The 21,906-nt window shown below is 48.6% G+C and overlaps 1 protein-coding gene across 6 annotated transcripts in view; it reads right to left on the bottom strand.

Moving 5' to 3' along the window:
* SYTL3 (synaptotagmin like 3) overlaps nt 1–21,906 on the bottom strand; it is a 96,470-nt gene that overhangs the window by 21,068 nt on the left and 53,496 nt on the right. For 5 of the 6 annotated variants that reach the window (XM_042940200.1, XM_042940205.1, XM_042940201.1 and 2 more), the window contains 5 exons: nt 20,736–20,787; nt 19,630–19,699; nt 17,405–17,483; nt 13,052–13,176; nt 5,730–5,864 (listed from right to left, as the gene is read on the bottom strand). In XM_042940200.1, coding sequence (XP_042796134.1) covers nt 5,730–5,864; nt 13,052–13,176; nt 17,405–17,483; nt 19,630–19,699; nt 20,736–20,787 — 461 coding nt within the window. The remainder of the gene's footprint in view (nt 1–5,729; nt 5,865–13,051; nt 13,177–17,404; nt 17,484–19,629; nt 19,700–20,735; nt 20,788–21,906) is intronic. The other variant, XM_042940204.1, reaches the window with a different exon arrangement.

Below are 21,906 nucleotides of genomic sequence, written 5' to 3'. Positions count from 1 at the left end.
GAGAGAGAGAGAGAGAGAGAGAGAGAGACAGAATATGAGCAGAGGAGGAGCAGAGAGAGAGGGAGACACAGAATCCAAAAACAGGCTCCAGGCTCCGAGCTATCAGCACAGAGCCCAGCGCAGGGCTCGAACCCATGAACCATGTGATCATGACCTGAGCCAAAGTTAGACGCTTAATGGACTGAGCCACCCAGGCACCCCTGAACTTATTTTTTTTTAACAACTTATTTTTTTCCTCCCAAAATATTACATGTTTATAGGAAAAATACAGAAAACACACATGAGCCCCCAAAAAATTTTTAAGAAAAAAGCATAACCCCATCATTCCAGGGTCAAATTTGGGTATAATCCTCCCACTTGGTTTGCAAAGTCTATAGCAGAATCATGTTGCTTTTATAAAGATGTGCTGCTATCATACTATTTTATAACCTTATATTTTCATTTGTCAGCATATATTTTCTATATTAATATTCTTCAACATTCTTTTTAATAGCTACAAAGTATTCCTCTGAATCAATATACCATAATTCATTTAACCATTGCCCTATTTTGAATATTTTGGTTGTTTCCAATTCTTCAAAATTAAAAGTTATAAACAAGGCTCCCTGGACATCCACGTACACACATTTTGGGCAACATTCATGATAATTTTTCAAGAATATTTCCTGTAACTGAATTGTTTGATTGAAGAGAACAGGCATTTTCAAGGCTTTTGATACACATAGGTAAATGCCCTCCCGCAGACCCCAGGAGTTTATAAAGATGCCTGCAGCTAGCTCCATACCCCTGCCAACATGGACCTGTATCACTTCTAAAATTTGCTGAAATGACCCGAAAGCAGAGCTTGCTTTCATTTTGCACTGATTTAACTACCTGGGAGGTTGAGTGTTTCCCCCTATTTACTGCCCCTTTGGCTTTCTCCTTTTGTAGTAAGTAGAGATTTGGTAAGCTTTATCCAAACTTCCTGGCTCTTAGCCTCAAGGTCTGTCGGAAGAACAGGCAACATCTCTGGGCAAGAAGCAATAATCAGTATTTGCTTTGTGGGAGTTTCGTTTCCTCAAACACTGCTTCAGCCTAAAGGAACAGGTTTAATCACATAATTCAACTCCACGAGGAGAACCTGAAGGGCACACATCCGAGCCCACTAGAAGAAAGGACGAAGGGGAGCCCAGTTGAATTTGCAGTGTAGTTTGAAGGACAGAGAGAGACAAACACACTCACCCGCGTCTCCTTGCCACAGCATCATTTCCTAGCAGTCCGAGAGGTTTTCTAGGTGCGGGTCGGCCCCAGGCCAGTGCAGCTGAACCAGGGACTGAGGGCAGGAAACCCACTCCATCGGAGAGCCCAACGGAACCCCAGGGCTTTGACTCGCGCGGGGGCTCAGCGGTTACCGTCTGACCTCAGTGAGCCGCCTTAACCTCTGGGAACCTGTCTTCCCATTTGTGAAGTGGGACAATAGCATCCACCTGACCAGATGGTTGTGGGAACGACTGCCAGAGGAGACACCTGGCTCGGTCGTTAGCACACAGTAGGCTTTCAGGAAACCAGAGCTCCGGGTAGGAGTGACACGGTCATTCTGCACGTGTTTACCGAGTGCTGCTTCAGGGTCAGGCACTGCTTGGGCACGTGGGACTTACAGGAGACAACAAACAACAGATAAACCAATTACACAGCTATAGAAGGTGATAAGAATATGGGTAACAGAGAGAAGGTAAGGGCGATGGAGGGCAGGACAGGGCAGGGGGTAGACCCCGCCTACAATGTGACCTTGGAGCAAAGATTTAAAGGAAGGGAGTGAATGGGTGTGGTGCCACATGGGAGAGGGCAGAAATGCCCCCAGGGCAGGCTTGCGTCTTGCGTGTTCAACGACCAGTGCGGCTGTGTGGAACGAGCAAGGGGGCAGGTGGGGCGTGTGTGGGAAATCGTGTGGGGCCTCGTGGACCACATGGGGTGGATCCTAGCTCATGTCCGTGCCTATGTGTTAGTTTCTGGGCACCCAAAGACATGATTCTGGCCCCTGGAGGAGCTTAGAGTTTAGTCTGTGGGACCCTGGGCAGTTCTGGGGAAGCTGCCCCTTGGACTCTCCCAGAAGCCTAGCGTCACCCTCAGGACCAGCCTTTTTAAAAAAGCTCAAGCTAGCTGGCATCCTTCCATCGGCTGGAGTAGGGGCAAACCTTGCAGAGAATCTTGGAAAAGCTCTTCCTGTCTCAGACCCACCGCAGGGTTGAACCCAATGAGAGAATGTTCTGGAACCATCCTCGCCTATCTCACCCTCAGAGAAGCGTTTCCTCTGCTCTTCCACCTCGCTGAACTGTTCTCCAGCACCTACAACACCCAGCTGTGAAGAAAGGGGCTAACCCACCCTCAAGCATAGCTTTCTGAGGCCTCCTGGCCCGGCCAGCCGAGGCTCTCACCACCTCAGTCTCTGGAACGAAAAGGCACCAAGAAGCAGAGGGCCAGGGCGCAGGGTCGTTTCTTCCCCGGGGGCAGGTGCTTACACCCCCCGCTGGGACTCGGAGGCTCCCGGGAAGAACTTGTGTGAACCGAGTTTGCTTTTCACTCCCGGTCCTTGACCAGTGTGGGTGTGCAGACCTGTCTGAGAACTGATGGAAACACGAACCTTCTTCCCAGGAAGCGCACAGAGGCACATGACGCCACATTTGGGTAATTCCACGTTAGATCATCCCAGGTGCCACTGAACGCACAATCACGGTACCCAGACCGGTGCTGTTCCACGGAACTAGAATGTGAGCCGAATCTGTCATTTAAAATTCTCCAGGGGCACCTGGAGTGGCTCATTCAGTTAAGTGTCTGACCCTTGATCTCAGCTCAGGTCATCCTCTCATAGTTTGTGGGATCGAGCCCTGCGTCGGGCTCTGTGCCCACACCCTGTTTGGGATTCTCTCTCTCTCTCTCTCTCTCTCTCTCTCTGTGCCCCTCCCCTGCCTGTTTGTGTGTGTGCTTTCTCTCTCTCAAAATAAATAAACTTAAAAAATATTTAAAATTCCCCAGTGGCCGATTTTTTAAAAACAGGTGAGATTAATTTTAATAATACAGGCATCCCTGGTTTTATTGCATTTCACAGATGTTGTGTGTTTTGCAAACTGAGGGTCTGTTTCCAGCCAATCTATCACTGCCGTTCTAACCACGGCGTTTGCTCACTTCGTGCCTGTGTCACATTTTGGTAATTTTCACGATCTTTCGAACGGTTTCATTATTACTATATTTGTTATGGAGATCTGTGATCAATGATTACAACTCAAAACTCAAAGGATGATGGGTAGCATTTTTTAGCAATAAGGTATTTTTTAATTAAGGCATGTACATCGTTTTTTTTAGACATAATGTCATTGCACACTGAAACCAACTAGGGTGTAGGGTGAACATAACTTTTATATGCACTGGAAACAAACATTCATTTGACTTTATTATGATCTTCACCTTACTGAGGTGGCCTGGAAGTGACAGTATCTAGGAGGTATGCCTGTACATTTTATTAATGTCATATATCCAAAATACTATCATTTCAACATATGTCAATATAAAAATTATTGACACCTTTTATATTTTTTCCTACATAAGTCTTTAAAACCCAGTGTGTGTTTTATTTATTTAGATATAATTGACAAAAAACATTATAATCAGCTCCTGGGCAGTGTGTATTTTATATACTCATTTCGGACTAGCCATAATTCAAGTGCTCGACAGTCACATGTGACTAATGGCTACTGTAGTGGACAGCATGGCCCTTGACTGTTAAGAAATCCTTAACAAATGACATACTTTACTCAGGTTTGAAACTGCTAGAGCTCAAGCAGTGTTTCTCAAACTTCATGGTGCATATGAATCACCTGGGGCTCTTGTTAAATTGCAGATTCTGACCCAGTAGGTCTGGGATGGGGCCAGAGACTCTGATTTCTGGAAGGTCCCAGGTGATGCCAGGGCTGCTGGCCCCACATTTTGAGTAGTGAGGGTATACAGCAGTGGTTCCGAAAGAGGCAGGACCACTCAGTGAAGGGCTGGTTTGGGAGCTGCCAGCATTTAGCAGATTGAGTCTAGGATGTTACCTATTCAGCACACGGGTCTGGCCTGCTTTTACCATGACTTTGTAATGTTCTACCAGATATTCATGTAGATAGGATGGGGGTAAGTTAATTGTTTTCTAAAGTGAATATCATTTTCCATAAAAACACAACCACCCCAATGCACAGAGAGGTTAAGGGACTTGCTCTGGGTCACACTATAGGAGCTAGAATGTGAACCAAGAAGGTGGTTTCTAGGAGCTGAGTTCTTTTTATTTTTTTAAGTTTATTTATTTTGAGAGAGAGAGAGAGTGCGCAAGCAAGCATGAGCAGGGATGGGGCAGAGAGAGAGAATCCCAAGCAGGTTCTGCACCATCAGTGTGGAGCCCAACGTAGGGCTCGAACCCATAAGACGTGAGATTATGACCCGAGTCAAAATCAAGAGTCGGATCCTCAACTGACTGAGCCACCCAGATGGCCCTGGAAGCTGAGTTCATAACCACTATAATACAGCATGGAATGAGTGCATTTTGATTCTCAAGACAATCCAGTGAAATAAAAAGAACAGGCTTGATACCCATTTCTTGATGAGGACACAGAAGTTTGGAGAGTTTCTGCCATTGTCTAAGATTATTATTATTTTTTATTTTTTTTAATGTTTATTCATTATTGAGAGACAGAGACAGAGTATAAGCATGGGAGGGGCACAGAGAGGAGACGCAGAATCGGAAGCAGGCTCCAGGCTCCGAGCTGTCAGCACAGAGCCCGACATGGGGCTCGAACTCACAAACCGCAAGATCATGACCTGAGCCAAAGTCGGACACCCAACTGAATGAGCCACCCAGGCGCCCGTCTAAGATTATTTAATAAGGTAAAGAGCTATCACAGTGATCGAGGCCTTGTGACCTGTCACCCAAGGCTCTGTCACACCACATATCACAATTTGAGGCTAACGTAAGCATTCCGTCAGTGTTTTTGAAGCCACAAAGGAATGAATAAAAGGCTTGCCTAGCAACAGAGCCAACCTTTAAAACATCTTGAAAAAGAAGAGCACAGTTGAAGGACTTAGGAAACTTGACTTCATGACTTCCTGCAGTAATCAGGACGGTGTGGTCTGGGCTAGAGCACAGAGATGAGAGGAACAGAGTGAAGAGTCCCAAAAAAGACCCACTCCTGCACGGTTACTTGATTTTCAACAAAGATACCAAAGTCAATGGGGAAATGAGAGTCGTTTTGTGAACAAAGGGTGCCGGAATAACTGGGTGTCCACGTGGAAAGAATGAACCTCAACCGATACTATTCACAAACAGTAATGATCAGGGGCACAGACCTACACAAAACAATGAAATTTTTCTAAAGTTTCTAGAAGAGAACAAGAGAATGTCTTCATGACTTGTGGGTAGACAAGACACAGAAATAATTGTAAGAGAAATATTTGATACGTTGACCTCATTGAAAGTAAAAACTGCTCATCCAAATATGCCGTTATTTATTATTCATTGCTATCTGTATGAAAGAAAAACCATCAAAGTATATAGCCCGTTTCCCCAGCTCCCAGTCTGAGTAAAATATTACCTCCAAGTTCTGTTGTCACGTTCCAGTTTATGCCACAAGACAACACTTCCCTCCTACCCCCGCCTACCAACCCCGTCCGACATCATGGCGACAGCCACACATCAGGTGTCCAGAGTGTTAGATGAGACTCACGTGTCTCAAGCCTCCTGAGAACAAAGTGCTGGGCGTTGGCCTGGATGAGACGTCCTCGTGCTTCGAAACAGGGTTAGTAAGGTGTTTGGGACTCTCTTGGTTGAGAGGTTTCAGAATATCTGGTGTGCTTGGCTTCTGGAAAAGGAAACACGGAATTAACAACAGAGTCTGTATCCTAGTGTGATTTTGTTCAAAGGTGGTGACTTCAATGAGCAGAGCCTGCATCTCTGACCTGACGGCACTCATATGCAAACTTCTGGGTGCTGAGTAAGAGAGCACGCTTCCGTTTGAATAAATGCATACACACACACCCGCAGGGCCCCGGGCAGGCATCAGCAAGCACTGGGATATTCATGAACGGTGGTGGGTGGGTCACTTATGGATTAGTAAGTCTTAAAGAAAAATCAAGTCCACATGTTGGCCTTAATAGCGATCCCTGCATTTAATCACATGAAATACGATATTTAGCCTATCAGAGTTTTAGTTGTAATGTGCTCATTAAAAAAAAGGGGAAAATTAAAATATGTCTCTAAATTTTATAAAATAGTCAGTACCCTTTATCATGTATAGAGCTGTGCTTTCCAATGTGCTAGTCGCTAGCTACATGTGGCTATAGAAGTTTAAATTCTCATTGGTTAAAAGCAACTAAAATTAAAAAAATTTAACTCCTCAGTTGCACGAGACACATTTCAGGTGCCCAGCAGCCACATGTGGCCGTGATTAGAAGCTTCTATTGGACAGGGCTAGCACAGAGCCAAAAACACAATGCCCAAGGTAGGAAACCTCTTCCTGGCTGAAAGTACAAAGTTTATGAATCCAGACTTTACATTTTGATGCTGGAAGTGGAACTTGGAAATATAACAAATGTAACATTTGCATCATAGCTGTAATTCTCAGGAACGAAAGACTGAGAATATTAGAGAATAAGTGTTGGAAATGATTAGTTCCCAATTACTGTTCATGCTCTCGATCCCCAGAACGCCAGCTCAGCTCCATCAGACATTTGTTAAGCGATCCTATCTTTGACCCACTGCTCTAAGTCCTGGGGCAGAAAGAGGGGGGCAGAGGAGAAGGGAGGGGGGAGAAGAAGCATCATCCGCTCTCCAGGGGCTCACCTGGCTGGTAGGAAATAGACCCACCACTGAAATGGAGGCACAAGCCAAGTCCATGGGAAAGAGGGGGTGGAGAGCTTATGCAGAAGGGGGTGTCAGGATGATCTTTAGTGGAAGTAGGACCTGAGTGGGAGGTTCAAGGCTGGCTGTGGAGAGACTCAAAGGAGGGGCATCGTGAGTGGTGGGCCTATGCTGATGGTCAAGTACCGAGCATGTTCCTAGACTTGCTGATGACCCACGCAACCAAAGAGACTCAAGAGGCCAGATTCCTGCTGTGTCAGGCTTTCCAGAGAACAGGTAGCTTGGTGGAGGAGGGTCACCAAAGAGCCGGCCCAGGGGAGGAGACAGCCAGAAGAATCGCAGATCCAAGGGGAGGATTTCGGGCATGAAGGATGTTCAAAAAGGAGAAGAGTATGAGAAAAGGCTCACCTGAAACTAAAGAAATGGAGATTTTTAAAACTGGCCTATCAAATTAGCAAATATTAAAATAGAAAGTATAACATTTGGGGGCACCCGGGTGGCTCAGTCGGTTAAGCTGCCGACTTCAGCCCAGGTCATGATCTTGTGGTTCATGGGTTCGAGCCCTGCGTTGGGCTCTGTGCTGACAGCTCAGAGCCTGGAGCCTGCTTCAGATTCTGTGTCTCCTTCTCTCTCTCTGTCCGCCCCCCTCTCTCTCAAAAATAAATACACATTCAAAAATATTTTTTTAAAAAAGTATAACATTTGGTGCCAGCAGGGGTGCTGAAAAGCGGGCTACTCCCCCTCTGGTGGTCGGTAAACTGAGTCAACCTCAGAGGAGGGCAATCTCGCAGCATGAATTAAAAGTCCTACGGGCGCCCGGGTGGCTCCCGTCATGATCTCACTGTTCATGAGTTCGAGCCCCGCATCGGGCTACACACTGACACTGGGGAACCTGCTTGGGATTCTCTCTCTCCCCCCCTCTCTCTGCCCCTCCCCCGCTCATGCTCTCTCTCCAAATAAATAATCACTTTTAAAAAGCCCTAAAAAATAGCTGTAAAACAATGACAATATGTATGTATTGACAGGGAAGAAATCAAAATATAAAGTTAGAGATTCTCGAGAAAGCAAATAACAGAAGTGGGTGTGCAGCATGGCATCGTGTTTGCAAAGTGAGTGTACCTGTGTGCTCCAAGTGACTGGCCCGGCTCAGCGCTTGCTTGATTTTTCTCCTCTCCTGCCTCCTCCCCCTCCTCCTCCTCGTCTGTGTTTTCTAAACTTTCATCAGTGTGTAGGCCTAGGTTTTATTACACATACAAGCAATAAAGCCATTTTTGTAATTAAAGAAAAGAGTGGAATTCTGGTCAACTGTGTCAAAGGTGACAAAGTCATTGATGAGGGTGATGCTCAAATGGGCCAGCAGGCTTTTCAATCAGGGGTGCCTGGCGGCGCCGCAGGGAGCAGTGTCGCACTGGCACAGGGAACCGACTGCACGGAAGGTAGGAGTGAACAGGAGGGAGGGCGATGGGGGGCAAGGGCAGAGGACGTTTTTGTGGACTTGGGCTGAGATGAAGAAGTGGAAGAGCAGCTTGAAGGGGATCCTTCAGAAGATGCTGTTTTTCTTTTTTAAGGGGGGGGTGGATCAGGGCTAACTTGCAGGTTGAGGAGAAACAGAAGCGGGGGAAGCGGTGAGCTGATGGAGCAGGTCCCAGAAGAGAGCGAGGAGAATGAACCCAGCCCCCAGGGGAGGGCTCCATCTCGGGAAGGAACGTCCATTCCTGAGGCAGGAGGAAAGGCGGCTAAAGATCCAGAGAAACTGAGCGGGAGGAAGTAGTCAGAGGGCTCTCCTACGGCAAGGCCTCTACCTTCTGACTGTGTCCGGGGCGGGGCGGGGGGGCCTTGGAGGAGGTGGAAGATTCCATTTGGAACGGCCTGTAAGGCAGCAGTCGGAATGGGACAGAAAGAATAAAATGGGCTAAATATTAATATACAGCTTTGTAACACGTAGGCGTTCAATATATAACCACCTAATCCAGTTTTAAGGCAACACAGTTTTTAAATCATAAAAAAAAAAAAAGTCGATGACAGGGGCGCCTGGGTGGCTCAGTCAGTTAAGTGTCCGACTCTTGATTTAGTCTCAGGTCATGATCTCACGGTTTGTGGGACTGAGCCCCACATCCAGCTCCACGCCTAGAGTATGGAGCCTGCTTGGGATTCTCTCTCTCTCTCTCTCTCTCTCTCTCTCTCTCTCTCTGCCCCTTCCCCCTTCCCTCTCACACAATAAATAAACATTTTTTTTAAACTGATGACAGAAGTTTCCGAAAAGGGACAAAGAACTATCTTTATAAGAGCGATCATGTGGCATGTCAAATTCGTAGCCAGGAAAAAAAAATTCATAGCCAGGGAAGACTGTTTCCAAATATGTTAGGATTCCAAAAAAACGTTAATGAAACATAAGTGCCAATATAAATATTTTGAAATCATTAGAAAAGCCGACACTGTTCTGAAGAACATCCCTATTTCGACTAAGGAATCCACATGAACTTTGGCGTTCACCTCTTCCCTGGTAAATTCTGAAGGATCTAAATGACTCTGTCAGACTCAGTGCCCTGTGAAAGGGCATCGAGATTCAGATGGAAGCCTATCGAGGACATTGAGAAAGGCATTTATTTCCCCTGTGATTTTTAATGTATTTCAGTAGCTATCTAGTTTGGGTCAGATTACAGAGAAAAATGATCGCCCTGAATGAGGTCTACTCTGTACAGAGTTATTAAGTTTCATATTATAACGCTGAAAGATCAATAAACATTAGGCTCGATTTGATCAAATTATGGACTCCCTGGAACCATACAATTCATGCGTGTGGGACTGTTTGTTTTAGCTGATCTTAAATGTGAAAAGGGAGAGCACCTGTTGCCACCAAGCCTGCATTCGAGGGTCTCAGACAATCACCGGGGCTGGGCTCGGCCAACAATCGTGCTCTGAGCAACGTCCTGTCCCGGCCGAGAGGTAGGCCGCCTCTCCTGGGACCATCAAGGGGGTCAACAGCCCTCAAGTCTAAGACCAAGTGTTTTCATCCTTGAACTCAATGCCATTGCCTCCCTTTTCTCTGGCTGCTCAGCCTTTACGTGTGGCCAGCAGGTGGGGGAAAGAAGGATGCAGAAACGCCATGCCCTGGGGGCGGATGGTTTCTTCAGATTTCACAGGACGTGGGAAAACTTCACATAAAGGGGCACCGAATGAAAGGAAGGGTTTCTTCCCCGCCTCCGTCCTTGTCCCACTCCTCGGAGACAGCCCCTCCCAACAGCTTCTCGTGTTTCCTTCCTGGTTAACAGGGTCTTTACGGCCAATATAGATCAGCCACACATTAATACGATGCACAATAAAATCCCACGGGGATGCACAGGAAGTCTCAAAGGACAGGGGAGAGAGTTCACCTCTTAAAGAATCCCGGCCCACATGGGTAAATGAGGGTCTTTACGGGAGCATTTCCAGAACATGCGGTGCATGCTTAATGGTCAGAGAAGTGGCATAGAAGCCGTCCTGAGCCGTTTTCTCAGTTATCATCTCAGAGTCACCACGCGGTCCTAAGAAAGTTATCTCCTATTTCTGTGCCTCAGTCTAGCCACCTGCAAAGTGGGCACTGACACCCCCTGCCTCCAAAGGGCACCGCGTGGTGTGCTTAAGGTTGGCAGAATGCTCCGAGGTGTTCCGATGGAAATGTGAGTGTAAGTTTTATGAGCTCACCAACGAGGGCATGTGTAATTGCAGTCTGACAAACGTCCTATTTAAAGATGTACTCTTTATATGTCAACCCTGTGATTATTTAGCATTTATAGATCATGCCATGATTGCTGAGTACTTTATAAACATTTGGCTACATTGATCCAAAACAGCCATATCCTCAAGGAAGGTGGGGAGACAGAATGCCTGCAAAAAGTAGAAAGCGTGTTGCTTCAAGAGCATGGCAGTCAACGGGATGCAAGTGGCAGAGCGTCTAGGTGGCGGGGGCTGTCTCGCCATGGCCTCCCCTGCTCCTCCTCGCTTCGACCCTCAAGCTCCCTTGTCCCATCAGACAACCCTGCAATTACCCAGCAGGCTCGTTCCCCATGCACATGCAGTAGGGGAGGCCAGAAACTAAGCCTGGGAAACCTGGGATGCCCTATCACATGGCACAGGCATCGGAAGCAGAAACATGCCGTCCACAAACCCTGTTGGCATTTTTTCCCGCAGGCGTCACAGGTGTGGTGTCTGGGACAGACTCTGCCTCGCCCTGACACTTCCGACCACATTACCCCCTTGGTCGTCTCTTTCCTCTTTGTCCCTCATCTTTCATAGGGACAGTGATAGCCCAGACCTCACAGGGTTGTCGTAAGGATTTAGTATCTATAAGGGCTTTACACGAAGAACAGTGCCTGGTAACCTTAGTGAGTGTTAGCATCCGAGGGGCTCCATCCCAAGGATTTGGGCCCTCATTTGTCCTCCTTATGTGGGGCATATAATGAGGAAGTTCCAAGTTTAGGATTCAGAACCTACAAACCTGGACTCTACTCCCAGCTCCACATTGTATTAGTTATGTGACATTAGGCAGGTTGGTTACCCTCTCGCTGAAACTCAGATCCTGGATCTTCATCATGGGAGTGACAATATCCACCTCAGTATTTCTGCAAGAACTAAACGTGGCTAGTACGTAATAACCACCACCGTGCCTGGAACATAGTGGTTCCTAAATGCACGTGAACCTCTCCTCCGTCTGTTGACTCAGGGATGGTGTCTGGAACGGTGTTTGTGTAGACCCTGGGGAGCCAACAGGAACGAACGCCTGTTGGCCCTTTGGCGTCTCAAAGGCCTTCCAAATGCATCTCACACACTCTAGACGCCTCCTCCTAAATCTAGCGAGGTCCCAGGGGCCAGGAGCTGCAACCTGCTCACCCAAGAGCTCCTCAGAAACTCACTGGAGATGCCACATCTCACACCTGCCCCAGATCTACTGAGTCAGACTTTGCATGTCAACAACATTCCCAAGTGACTCACACACACACACACACACTGAGAACAGCTGCTCCAGAATTCAGCCTCCAAGCCAAGACCGCCCACTGCTTTCGGGTTATGTAACCGCGGGCACTGACATCATTCTCTAAGCCTCAGTTTCCCTAAATGGACAACAGGGCCAAATGCAATACATAGTTCACGAGGTAGTGTGAGGATAGAATGAGATGGCCCGGGTAAAGCCCTGAGTGGAGTCTGGCACATAATTAGGAAGACCGGCAATTTAGATAGTATACGTAGATGGCTCAGGTAGCAATTTAGATACTATATTATCTCGGGGATCTTTATAAGCAGCCTGTGCCTTTGGGCGGAACAGGTATCATAACCTTCATTTCCACCAAGGGCATAGTGACGTTCCGGGAGTTGACGTGACGTGCCCAAGGCAGAGGGTCATGGATGGAGGCAGAATTTGAAACCTCGAGAGTGGGTGTCTGGAAGTTCCAGCAGGAGGGTGGGGCTAACCTCATCTCCTTGCCTAAAGGAATCTGTCTGGGGACATTTCCAGCAGAGCCCACAGTGGCAGAGAAGGGACACCTGTCCTATCCAGGCACCCAGCGCAGTCCTGTTGACCAGGTGATGGCATCTGCCCTAGCCAGGTCACCTCCGCTGGACTAGAACCTAGGTGTCCTGATTGTAAAGTCATTTTCTCTCCTGTCCCAGTGCATCTGCTTCAGACTTGGTTAATCCTGGTGGAAAGCCAGAGTAATTATTTCCTTAAAAGCCTTTATTAGGTGAGCTCTCTCTCTTGTGATTTAGATACCGGGAGGGAGCCTCCCTGGTGATTGCCCTCAGTCAGGCGGCACGTAGGTTTTTAGTGGGTTTCTATCAGACTCGAACTGGAGGTTGTTGGAAATAAGAAGGCCTCTTGACCCTCCATGAGGTATTCGGACCCCAGGAGTAACGTGGCACATCTCAGCCCTGCAGGTGGCCACTCTGCCTTTGGTGTGGCCTTGAGACCAGCAAGGCATTCCCGTGGACACCTGGGACCCCAGGGGCTCAGAATTAGGCTGAAGCTTTTCCCTGCTCTGAACTATTTTCCGAACCGACCCTGGAATTTGACCTTCATTTGGCCAGGCCTCCCCAACAGAGAAGGGTTTAGAATTATGTTTTCTTCAGACTGCTTAGTGTTGTGCAATAAAAGAAAAGGAAAACGAAATGGACTAGAAGCAGCTCTGGTGGCGGCCCGGCGGCCTCAGGGAATACCCTGGTGGTGACGTTGATGGCAGTGTCAGACTGGCTCCTCCTCTCCGTCCGGCTAGCACACTGCCTGGGACCCGCGGCTAGGAGTTGCTTGTCAGAGGTCATGTCGTTCTGGGACTTGGAAAGCTCTAGAAAACAAATACAAGGGATGACAGGTGGGAGCACACAGCTTTGACAGACTCGTGGGGCCCTCCTCTGAGATGCCCTGCAACCACACCCCTGAGGAGCCTCAAGGTCGCTGAGGCTAGGCTCACAGCGTGGGGACGACGGCTCTGAGCTCTGGGCTCAGGGGGAGCCACCCCCAGAGGCCACATGCTGGACGCAGGGCACACGGCGCCCTGCACAGGACAGAGGAGCCAGATTCCCAGAAGGTGACAGTGTGGCCATGTGCCTCTGTAGGCAGACAGCCATCGTCAGGGCGAGAGTGAAAGGAAGGACTTCCAGCCAGCTTACTCTGTATCCCAGGCCACCCGTCATAAGCATGCAGTTGTCCAAACACGAAAAAGGCAGCCTAACAAACCAGCTAGCTTTTTTAGGGCTCCTCACAAAGATTTATAACTAAATACCATCTCTTGGGACACTTTGAAGAGAGGCGGAAGATTCAGGGTAAGCTTATAACTATTTTAATAGACAAAGCCTGAAAATACACCTCCCCCCCCCCCCCCCCCCCAGCATACCAGTGGTCCAGAAGAAATGAATAAAGTGGGAAGGAAGGAAGGCACACAAAGAAGTGAGAGAGCCACCTCAAAGGTGATTTTGTCTTTCGGGCCGCCTGGGTGGCTCAGTCGGTTAAGCGTCCGACTTCAGCTCAGGTCACGATCTCGCGGTCCATGAGTTTGAGCCCCGCATCGGGCTCTGTGCTGATGGCTCAGAGCCTGGAGCCTGCTTCCGATTCTGTGTCTCCCCCTCTCTCTGACCCTCCCCCGTTCATGCTCTGTCTCTCTCTGTCTCAAAAATAAATAAACATTAAAAAAATATATATATAAAAAAAAAGGTGATTTTGTCTTTCAAAAATGTCTTCCCTTTTCCATGGGGTCCTTGTTTCTCCCAAAGATGACCTTGAAGCCACCTTTAGAGTGGCATTCTCTGATGGCTGTCATGTGGCTCACATATGCCATCTCAAATTTTCTAGTTGCCACATTTAAAACAGAGGTAAGGGGTGCCTGGGTGGCTCAGTCTGTTAAGTGGCTGACTCTTGATTTTGGCTGAGGCCATGATCTCATGGTTAGTGAGATCCAGTCCCATGTTGGGCTCCAGTCCACCCCGGCAGCTCGGAGCCTACTTGGGATTCTCTCTCTCCCTCTCTGTCTCCCCCTCCCTCTCCCCCGCCACCTCTTTCTCAAAATAAATAAATAAACATAAAAAGAGGTAAAATTAATTTTAACACTATTTTTCATTTACCACAGTATATCTAAAATACTGTTAAAATATATGATCAATATTAAAATCAATGACATTATTTACTGGGTAATTGACATACAGTCCTTACTAGTTTCTGGTGCACATTACAAAATGATCACATCAAGTGTAGTTACCATCCATCACCAGGTAAGACTGTTCCAATATTACTATCAGTATTCCCTATGCTGTGTGATTAATTAGCTTTTTAATTTCGCTTTTTTAAATACTAAGTTTCCAGAATCTAGTGTGCATTTTACTCTCCCCCACCCCGCCCCCGCCCCCCAGCAGGCCACTCTTCAAGAGCCACCTGTGGTTAGCATATTGGACAGCCCAGCTCCAGGGTGTAAATAATCCTCACTTGTTGCTCTTTATTAGGTATTCCTGCATGTACTGCCAAGGGTACATCTGCAGAGTGTCTCTTTTCTCTGGAGGAGAAGGTTGCCTGCCCCCCCAAACCCCAGGGCATTCTCCTTCCCACCAGGATGTGTGGAACCTCTCCTCTCTGAGAGCGCTGCTGTCCACACTGGCCACGGGTCTACCCTCTGGAAACCGTGGGGCAACTTTCTGCTCCTGGAAGTGAGCAAGCTCCCGGCACACCAGGCCCTCCAGGTTGACAGTGAACATGGGCTCCTCATACAGCTAAATTCCAGCCCAGCTATGAAGGGGGTGAGGCCCTTGGGGCAGGGGGAGGGGGTGTCCCCTCACCACCATCTGTTTGGCATTCACCCCAAAGCCTGTGCCTTCATCTGGTCCATTTATGTCCACAGACGAGGCAGGTGGGGGTGTCTCCTAAGTATCCAGCTTCTAACAAGTAGGCTTGTGATCAGCATCATCGGGTGAAAAGGAAAAGTAACAGCGAGAAGCACAGAATGGTCCTGAAATGAAAATCAACGATTTGCTCCTCCCCTTCTGAGCAGGGGTGGGTGGTGTGGGGCTATAGTGCTGGAATCTCCTAGACATGCAAAGATAATAAAAAGGGCTGGAAATCGCTTTCTTCCAACTGGATCGGCTTCACAGGGCAACATGGGCCGCCAGAGGTCGTAGCTCTGGGGCAGCTTCCCAAACTCTTGAGGCTAATGCCCCCTCCAGCCATCCCCCCAGACCCCAGGCACCCTCAGAATGAGGCCGTCCTCTGTACCCACTTCTGTAGGAAACACACAGCAAAAAGGATCAAGAGGGACCTGTGCATGACAGCTCAGGACCTGAAGAAGCAGGAATCAGCCCCACCCCTGCTACGTGCCCTGAGGCAGAGACAGGGTGAAGGGTGTAGAGCCTGTGCCCTGCCCCGTGGAAGCAGCGGGGAGCACCTGAGAGAGGCCCCCCGGCAGACCGCCCTGGCGGGGGGGGGGGGGGGGGGGGGCGCAGAAAGCTGGGTGTTTCCACCCCTGCCTCTGGGCTGAGGTCTTGGCGTCCCACGAAGCACCAGTGTCTGAACAAGCAGGGAGGGGACCTGGGGGGGTGCTTCAGTCCATATTCCATGGCAGAGACAGGATGCTGCTTTGCTTTTTTGAATCCCCCCTGCCACCCCCTGCCACCCCCTGCCACCGGGGATTAGCCCCAGCTGTCCACCTGGGTCTGCTGCTCTATACTGATGCCATCTCCATAACACTCGAGGTATTGACACGGCAAGTCTCCAACATGTGAGCAAGGGTACAGGCGAGGCTATGGGTACGAAAGCACGCTCCAATGTACCCGTGCGTGGGTCCCAGCATGTGTAGGAGGGCGAGTGGGACATGGGACAAGATGAAACGTGCGTCCTGCCTCTCTGGGCGTCTGGCTGAGGGGTTACCAGGCCAGAGTTAATGCTGAGACATGATTCCAAAATACAGTGGTGGGAGGGAGTTCACATAAGCCGCATGGATTTGGGTAGAGGCCGTGCTTCTAGAAAGAGACGCTCAGAAGTTTCGACAAGAGCAGCGTCAGCAGGAACGGGGCCAGCCGCTCAGAGTTCAGGCCGCCGTTCCAGTTGGAAACCCGCGTCCAAGGCTCGTGCACACGGAGGGCGGATGTGGTCCGCAAGCCCGGCAGACTAACGGGGTGGTTTTAAACCTCTGAGCTCTATTAGCAAACAGGTGGCATGAGATTTGGCTGCTTCGCCCTTCTGAATCAGAGGGGGACAGACGGTCTCGTGAGACGGTCACTTCCCTGTTTAGCTAAAAAGGGTGCTTTGATTTCAGTTGTCACGATACAGCTCGGAAGCGCTTGTGGGGGAACTCAGAGGACTAATTAAAATCAAATAATAAGACTGTCTCAGAGCCAAGGCACAAGCCCGACCCCATCCACAGGCATTGGCATGGGCAGAAACCAAACAGAAGCACCGTGAGAGAGAACGGATGCCCAAGACCCCCCGATCCCACTCGGGACCTTCTCTAAATGCCTGGCCTGCTCTGGGCACCTTACCAGGTCTAAGTGGGGGCTATTCTCTGGGACTTGCAGCTTAAGATCCACAGGGGGAAATAACTGAGTGGAAACAACATCGAAAGAGGCAAGATTCTGAGCAGTGGTAGTTCTGGGTTCCTTGCATCTGCAAATCATAGGGTTACTGCTAATTGAAGAAGATAAATTTACCAAGGAGGAAAGGACAAGTAGTTCCACGCAAGCAACAGATGCTGGGCCCTGCCTGGCCTGAAAGCTCCCAGTTTTCATTCATTGGAACCCTCTGTCTCCGCTGTCCTTGGGAGAGGCTGTGATGGGTGCCAGGACCGGCTGCCAGGTCTGTGCTGAGCCCTGGCAGGTTTGGGTAGCAGTAGGGGTAAACTGAGCCACTCCAGTGGCCTGAAGGGTGTCTCCTCTTCCCCCGGGAAACCAGAGGCCTGCTCTGCACGGGAGGGGTGAAGGGCCGGCACTGTGGCTTTCCCCAGGGCCTGGAGATAGAGGTCCCTGGCCGTGCCTCGGCCAATGGGCTTGGCTGGCCCGGGGGGTGGTGGGAGGAACACATCAGAGGCATCCACTTACTTTTCATGTGGGTGGTAACAGACAGAAACAAATTTTCCATGGACTTATTAAATCCTTTAAACTGACCAAGTTCCTGTAACTAAAACAGAGACAGAGGAGAGATAATGAGAGTTATATTTGAAGACCCGTGTCTGCCCCAGCAGCCTCCAGGTCGCCAACCCCCAAACACTGGCAGGTGTGAGTGGAGTCGGGGTGCTCCGGGTGCGTGCAGGTGTGTGTGCATGCATGTCTGGAGAGGGGAGGGCACTATCCTCTCAGGAGGTAGGGACCCTCTTACTCAGCTTCTTTCCTCTGAGGTTTGACACGCACATCTAAAGAAGGGGCATCAGCAAGGGGCGTTGACAGCAACTACCTCTTGGAAAGAATAACCGACGTTTCACTGGCTCAGACTGCAGTCAAGTACACTCCTGCTTCTTTAACCTGCTCTTGTATGACCCCACCCCAGCTCCAGGCGGAGGGGATGGCAACACAACAGCCAACACAACAATGACACAGGGGCCAATGGTGGTACCAGGCTCAGGGGACCAGCCTGGAGCCAGGAGTTAGTTCCACCCCTCCAAGCAGGAGAGAGAAGAAAAAGCAAAAATGACAGAAAGGAGATCACTTCCCCTTCAAGTCCCATCCATCTATCCACCCCTCCATCTATCCTTCCCTCCATCCCTCTGTCTCCCCCTCCATCCATCCCTCCATGCCTCCACCCTTCCAGCCACCCATCTACTCATCCCTCCTTCCCTGTTTCCATCCATCCCTCCATCCATCTATCCATCTATCCCTCCATCCCTCCATCCACTCATCCCTCCATCCCTCCTTCCCTGTTTCCATTCATCCATCTATCCATCCATCCATCCCTCTATGCCTCCATCCATCCCTCCATCCCTCCATCCATCTATCCTTCCATCCCTCCTTCCCTCCATCTCTCCTTCCCTGTTTCCATCCCTCCCTCCATCCCTCCCTCCCTCCATCCATCCACTCATCCCTCCTTCCCTGTTTCCATCCACCCATCCACCTATCCCTCCATCCCTCCTTCCCTGCTTCCATTCATCCTTCACTCCATCTCTCTGTCCCTCCCTCCATCCCTCCCTTCCTCCTTCCCTGTTCCATCCATCCGTCCATCCATCCATCTGTCCATCCATTCAGGAAATACATCTGTGCTGGAACAAGTTGGGAGGATTTAGAATCTCAAGTAGAAAGTGGACAACAGAATTTTGAAGTTCATTCCAGGGTCTCAGTTTGAAACTGGAAAAAGAATGAATATACTCTCTCTCTCTCACTAGCATATGAATGTGCCTTTCTATGTACAGCTATAGTTACTCTCTTTAATTTGCAGAATGGTAATAATGAAAATAATCAAGACCGTGTGTTTTCATGGCACTTTACAGTTTCTTTTTTTTATTTTTTTATTATTTTTTTTTTACTTTACAGTTTCCAAGTACCAGTACAGACATTATTTTGTTAATTTCTCACACCAGCCATGAGAAACAAGCCAGAGGAGTATAATTATTTCCACCTCCCAAGTGGGAACACAGGTAACTCCAAGATCATACCACTAATTTCTGTAGACAGAAATGCTCCTGGTCTACTTTATATTAGCATCTAAAAACACACAAAAGTACACACACACACACACACACACACCCCAGGCACTCCCATACGTATAAATCACACACCTGTGAATCGACATGTATTTCTTTCTTTTTACACCCCCAGAGGCCCCCAACACACTGCAGCCTATTCAGAACCCCACACTCAAGAGCACAGTGCACAGTTAGGGAAGACAGCCAGCAAAATGACAAGAGTAAAGTGGTGGGGATGTGGGGTGCAGCCAAGGATGTGGGGTACAGGCCGGGATGCAGGGCACAGGTGAGGACACGGGGTGCAGGTGGGGATGTGGGGTGCAGGTGAGGACAGGGGGCACAGGCAAGGATGTGGGGCGCAGGTGAGGACGTGGGGTATAGGCGGGGATATGGGGCATACATGAGGTTGTGGGGTGCAGGCAGATGAGTCACTGTTATGCAGATGATCCCATGGCCCCCAAAGCATAGTGGACACACAGACACTGGGCAGGCCCAGCCCTTCTGGCCTCTATTCTCTGCCTCCCTCCACGGCCAGCTTCAGCCACAATTGGATCCCTTTGCTCTGGGGGTCTTGGTCCAACCTCTCAGACCCCCTTTCTTCCTCCATTTCTCTCCCACGTCCCCTTCCCCAGGGAGGCACAGACACATTACCCTGTGGGAGCTGCTGGTGCACTGGCTTTCACTCAGAGGAGGTGGGGTAGGAGGAACCACAGAAATGTTGCTGCCAAGGAAAAACACAGGGATAAGAAACAGGTCATGGATGATCCAACTATTAGGCTTACAAATACACAAGACTCGCCATCACCCTACAGTTCATGTTCTCTGATTTTTTTTTTTTTTTCCTTTCCTTCCTCGCATTTTAGAAGAGGAGCCCGCAGCCCTGCCTGGATCTGCTCCTCCCGACAGGGCATTACTTCCCGGTATCGGAACGCGGCCAAGGAGCACCACGCTGCCGGTGTCCCGGCCTCGCACCCCACCCGTGTCGCCTAAAGGAGCCCAGCTGCTCTGGGACCCAGACTCCACGCACGTGTCCGATATGGACGTGCGCGTTCTCTCGGCCCAAACCGCGCCAGCAGAAGTGCCCAAAATTCCGTGGATGTCATAAATCATTAAATCAAGCATGAGAGGAATAAGAAGTTTGTGATGGGGGAGTAAAAGAAATGAAGAGGTCCCAAGATTGGAAAATCTCATTATGGGCCAAAAAAAAAAAAAAAAAAAAAAAAAAAGCTGCTGGTGGGAAGCTTTCAGCAACACTTCAATAAATTCGGTGCAATCAGGTGTGTGAATTGTTGCCAGCTTCAAGAACGCTGGGTGTTTAGGATGTGCATCAAGAAGTTAGCATCTCGCAGTCTCCACTTCCATTTCCATTGGATTACGCAGATGTCTGAGGCGTCAGGCACTGGGCATGATGTTGGAGACAGGAGTGATTCGTAAAACAAACGCTCGGTTTAGAGTTTCATTTAAGATGCCATCAAAAATAATATTTCGTTTCCTGACAACATTTCGGAAGAATGTAAGCAATAAAACCTGTCGTGAGAAAATGCTCTGCGAGCTGCTAAGAAGGCTTTTCATAAGAATCTGGAAATATCTCTGTTTAAATCTTTTCCAGGCACTTTATCATTAAAAAAAAAAAAAAAAAAAGTCACATTCCAAAGCAGCCAGGTCTGAAAGTCAAGAGATCTAGAAGTTCTTTCAGCGAGTCCTTGGTGCTCCAGGCCTAGAGGGGCCAGGACGGTCTGGCCTGGTATAGCACTCACCTCAGTTCCTGATAAGATTGCAAGAGCTTTGCTCCAGCTCTGTCGTGTTTGCCTGGAAGAGATACCAGGAAAGGTCACTCATTAGTAAGAAGACAACCTTGGGGAGGCAAACACAGAAAGTAATCGATTAGAATTCTTATTTTTCTAATGCCACTTCTTGCAATTAAAAAGTAAAAAACCATCTTGGGGGTGACAGAAAGGCCCTAGGGGGCGCCTGGGCGGCACAGTCAGTTAAGCGTCCGACTTCAGCTCAGGTCACGATCTCACCGTTCGTGGGTTTGAGCCCCGCGTCAGACTCTGCGCTGACAGCTCAGAGCCTGGAGCCTGCTTCGGGTTCTATGTCTCCCTCTCTCTGTCTGCCCCTCTCCTGCTTGCACTCCCCCTCTCTCTCTCTCTCTCTCTCTCTCTCAAAAATAAATAAATAAACTTAAAAACAAAAAAAAAGAAAGGCTCTAAACTTCTATTGTGGTGATGGTCACATCAATAAATTGACTAAAAAAAATTATGGACTTAAAACAAATGAAGTGTATGTTCTATAAACTACATTCTGCTAAAGCTGTTGTTAAAAACATGCACATACACCCACGCTAAGAGACCACAATTGCTAGGAAAGGCTGCTTTTATTAAAAGTTGACGTTGGGTTAGATTTTCTAAATCTGGAAAATTTGAAAAGTAGTCCTAAGCTTCCAAGCTTCCATTTGTCTGTTGGAAACATTTCATAATTGAATGACTATATTCCTCTAAACGTTCCTTGTTATGGAGATTAAATTAATCTGTTAAAAAATGTAATCTGCTTATTTCTAGTTATGGAGGCTAATAATTTCCTAAATAAGACTGCATCTGATATAGTACTCTTTTTGTTTCAAATAAAGGGGATTTTATGATGTATTACGTCCCCCAAAATAGAATTCTACATGTTCATAGTTCTGTGAACACAATGTTTCCTGGCCCAATGCATAGGAAGAGGTTAGTCTGCCCAGCTGGTAAGCCTTCTAGCAGATTCTCTTGCTCAGGGACGTTCCCCATTGGGCTTCACGCTGCTCAACACACAGCTGAGAACCACCGGACCTGGCATCCTAGGAGGTCTGTCTAGCTCCTGTGTTGTGTGTCTGAAAGTTTTAATCCATTCCAAAGAAAGGCTTACATACCTACATCATCTCCGTAAGACATG

Source organism: Panthera leo, chromosome B2 (assembly GCF_018350215.1).
Source record: "Panthera leo isolate Ple1 chromosome B2, P.leo_Ple1_pat1.1, whole genome shotgun sequence".
In the NCBI taxonomy this organism is placed as follows: Eukaryota; Metazoa; Chordata; class Mammalia; order Carnivora; family Felidae; genus Panthera; species Panthera leo.
The sequence above is the reverse complement of the archived record's forward strand: the minus strand, read 5'-3'. Positions and strand labels throughout refer to the sequence as shown.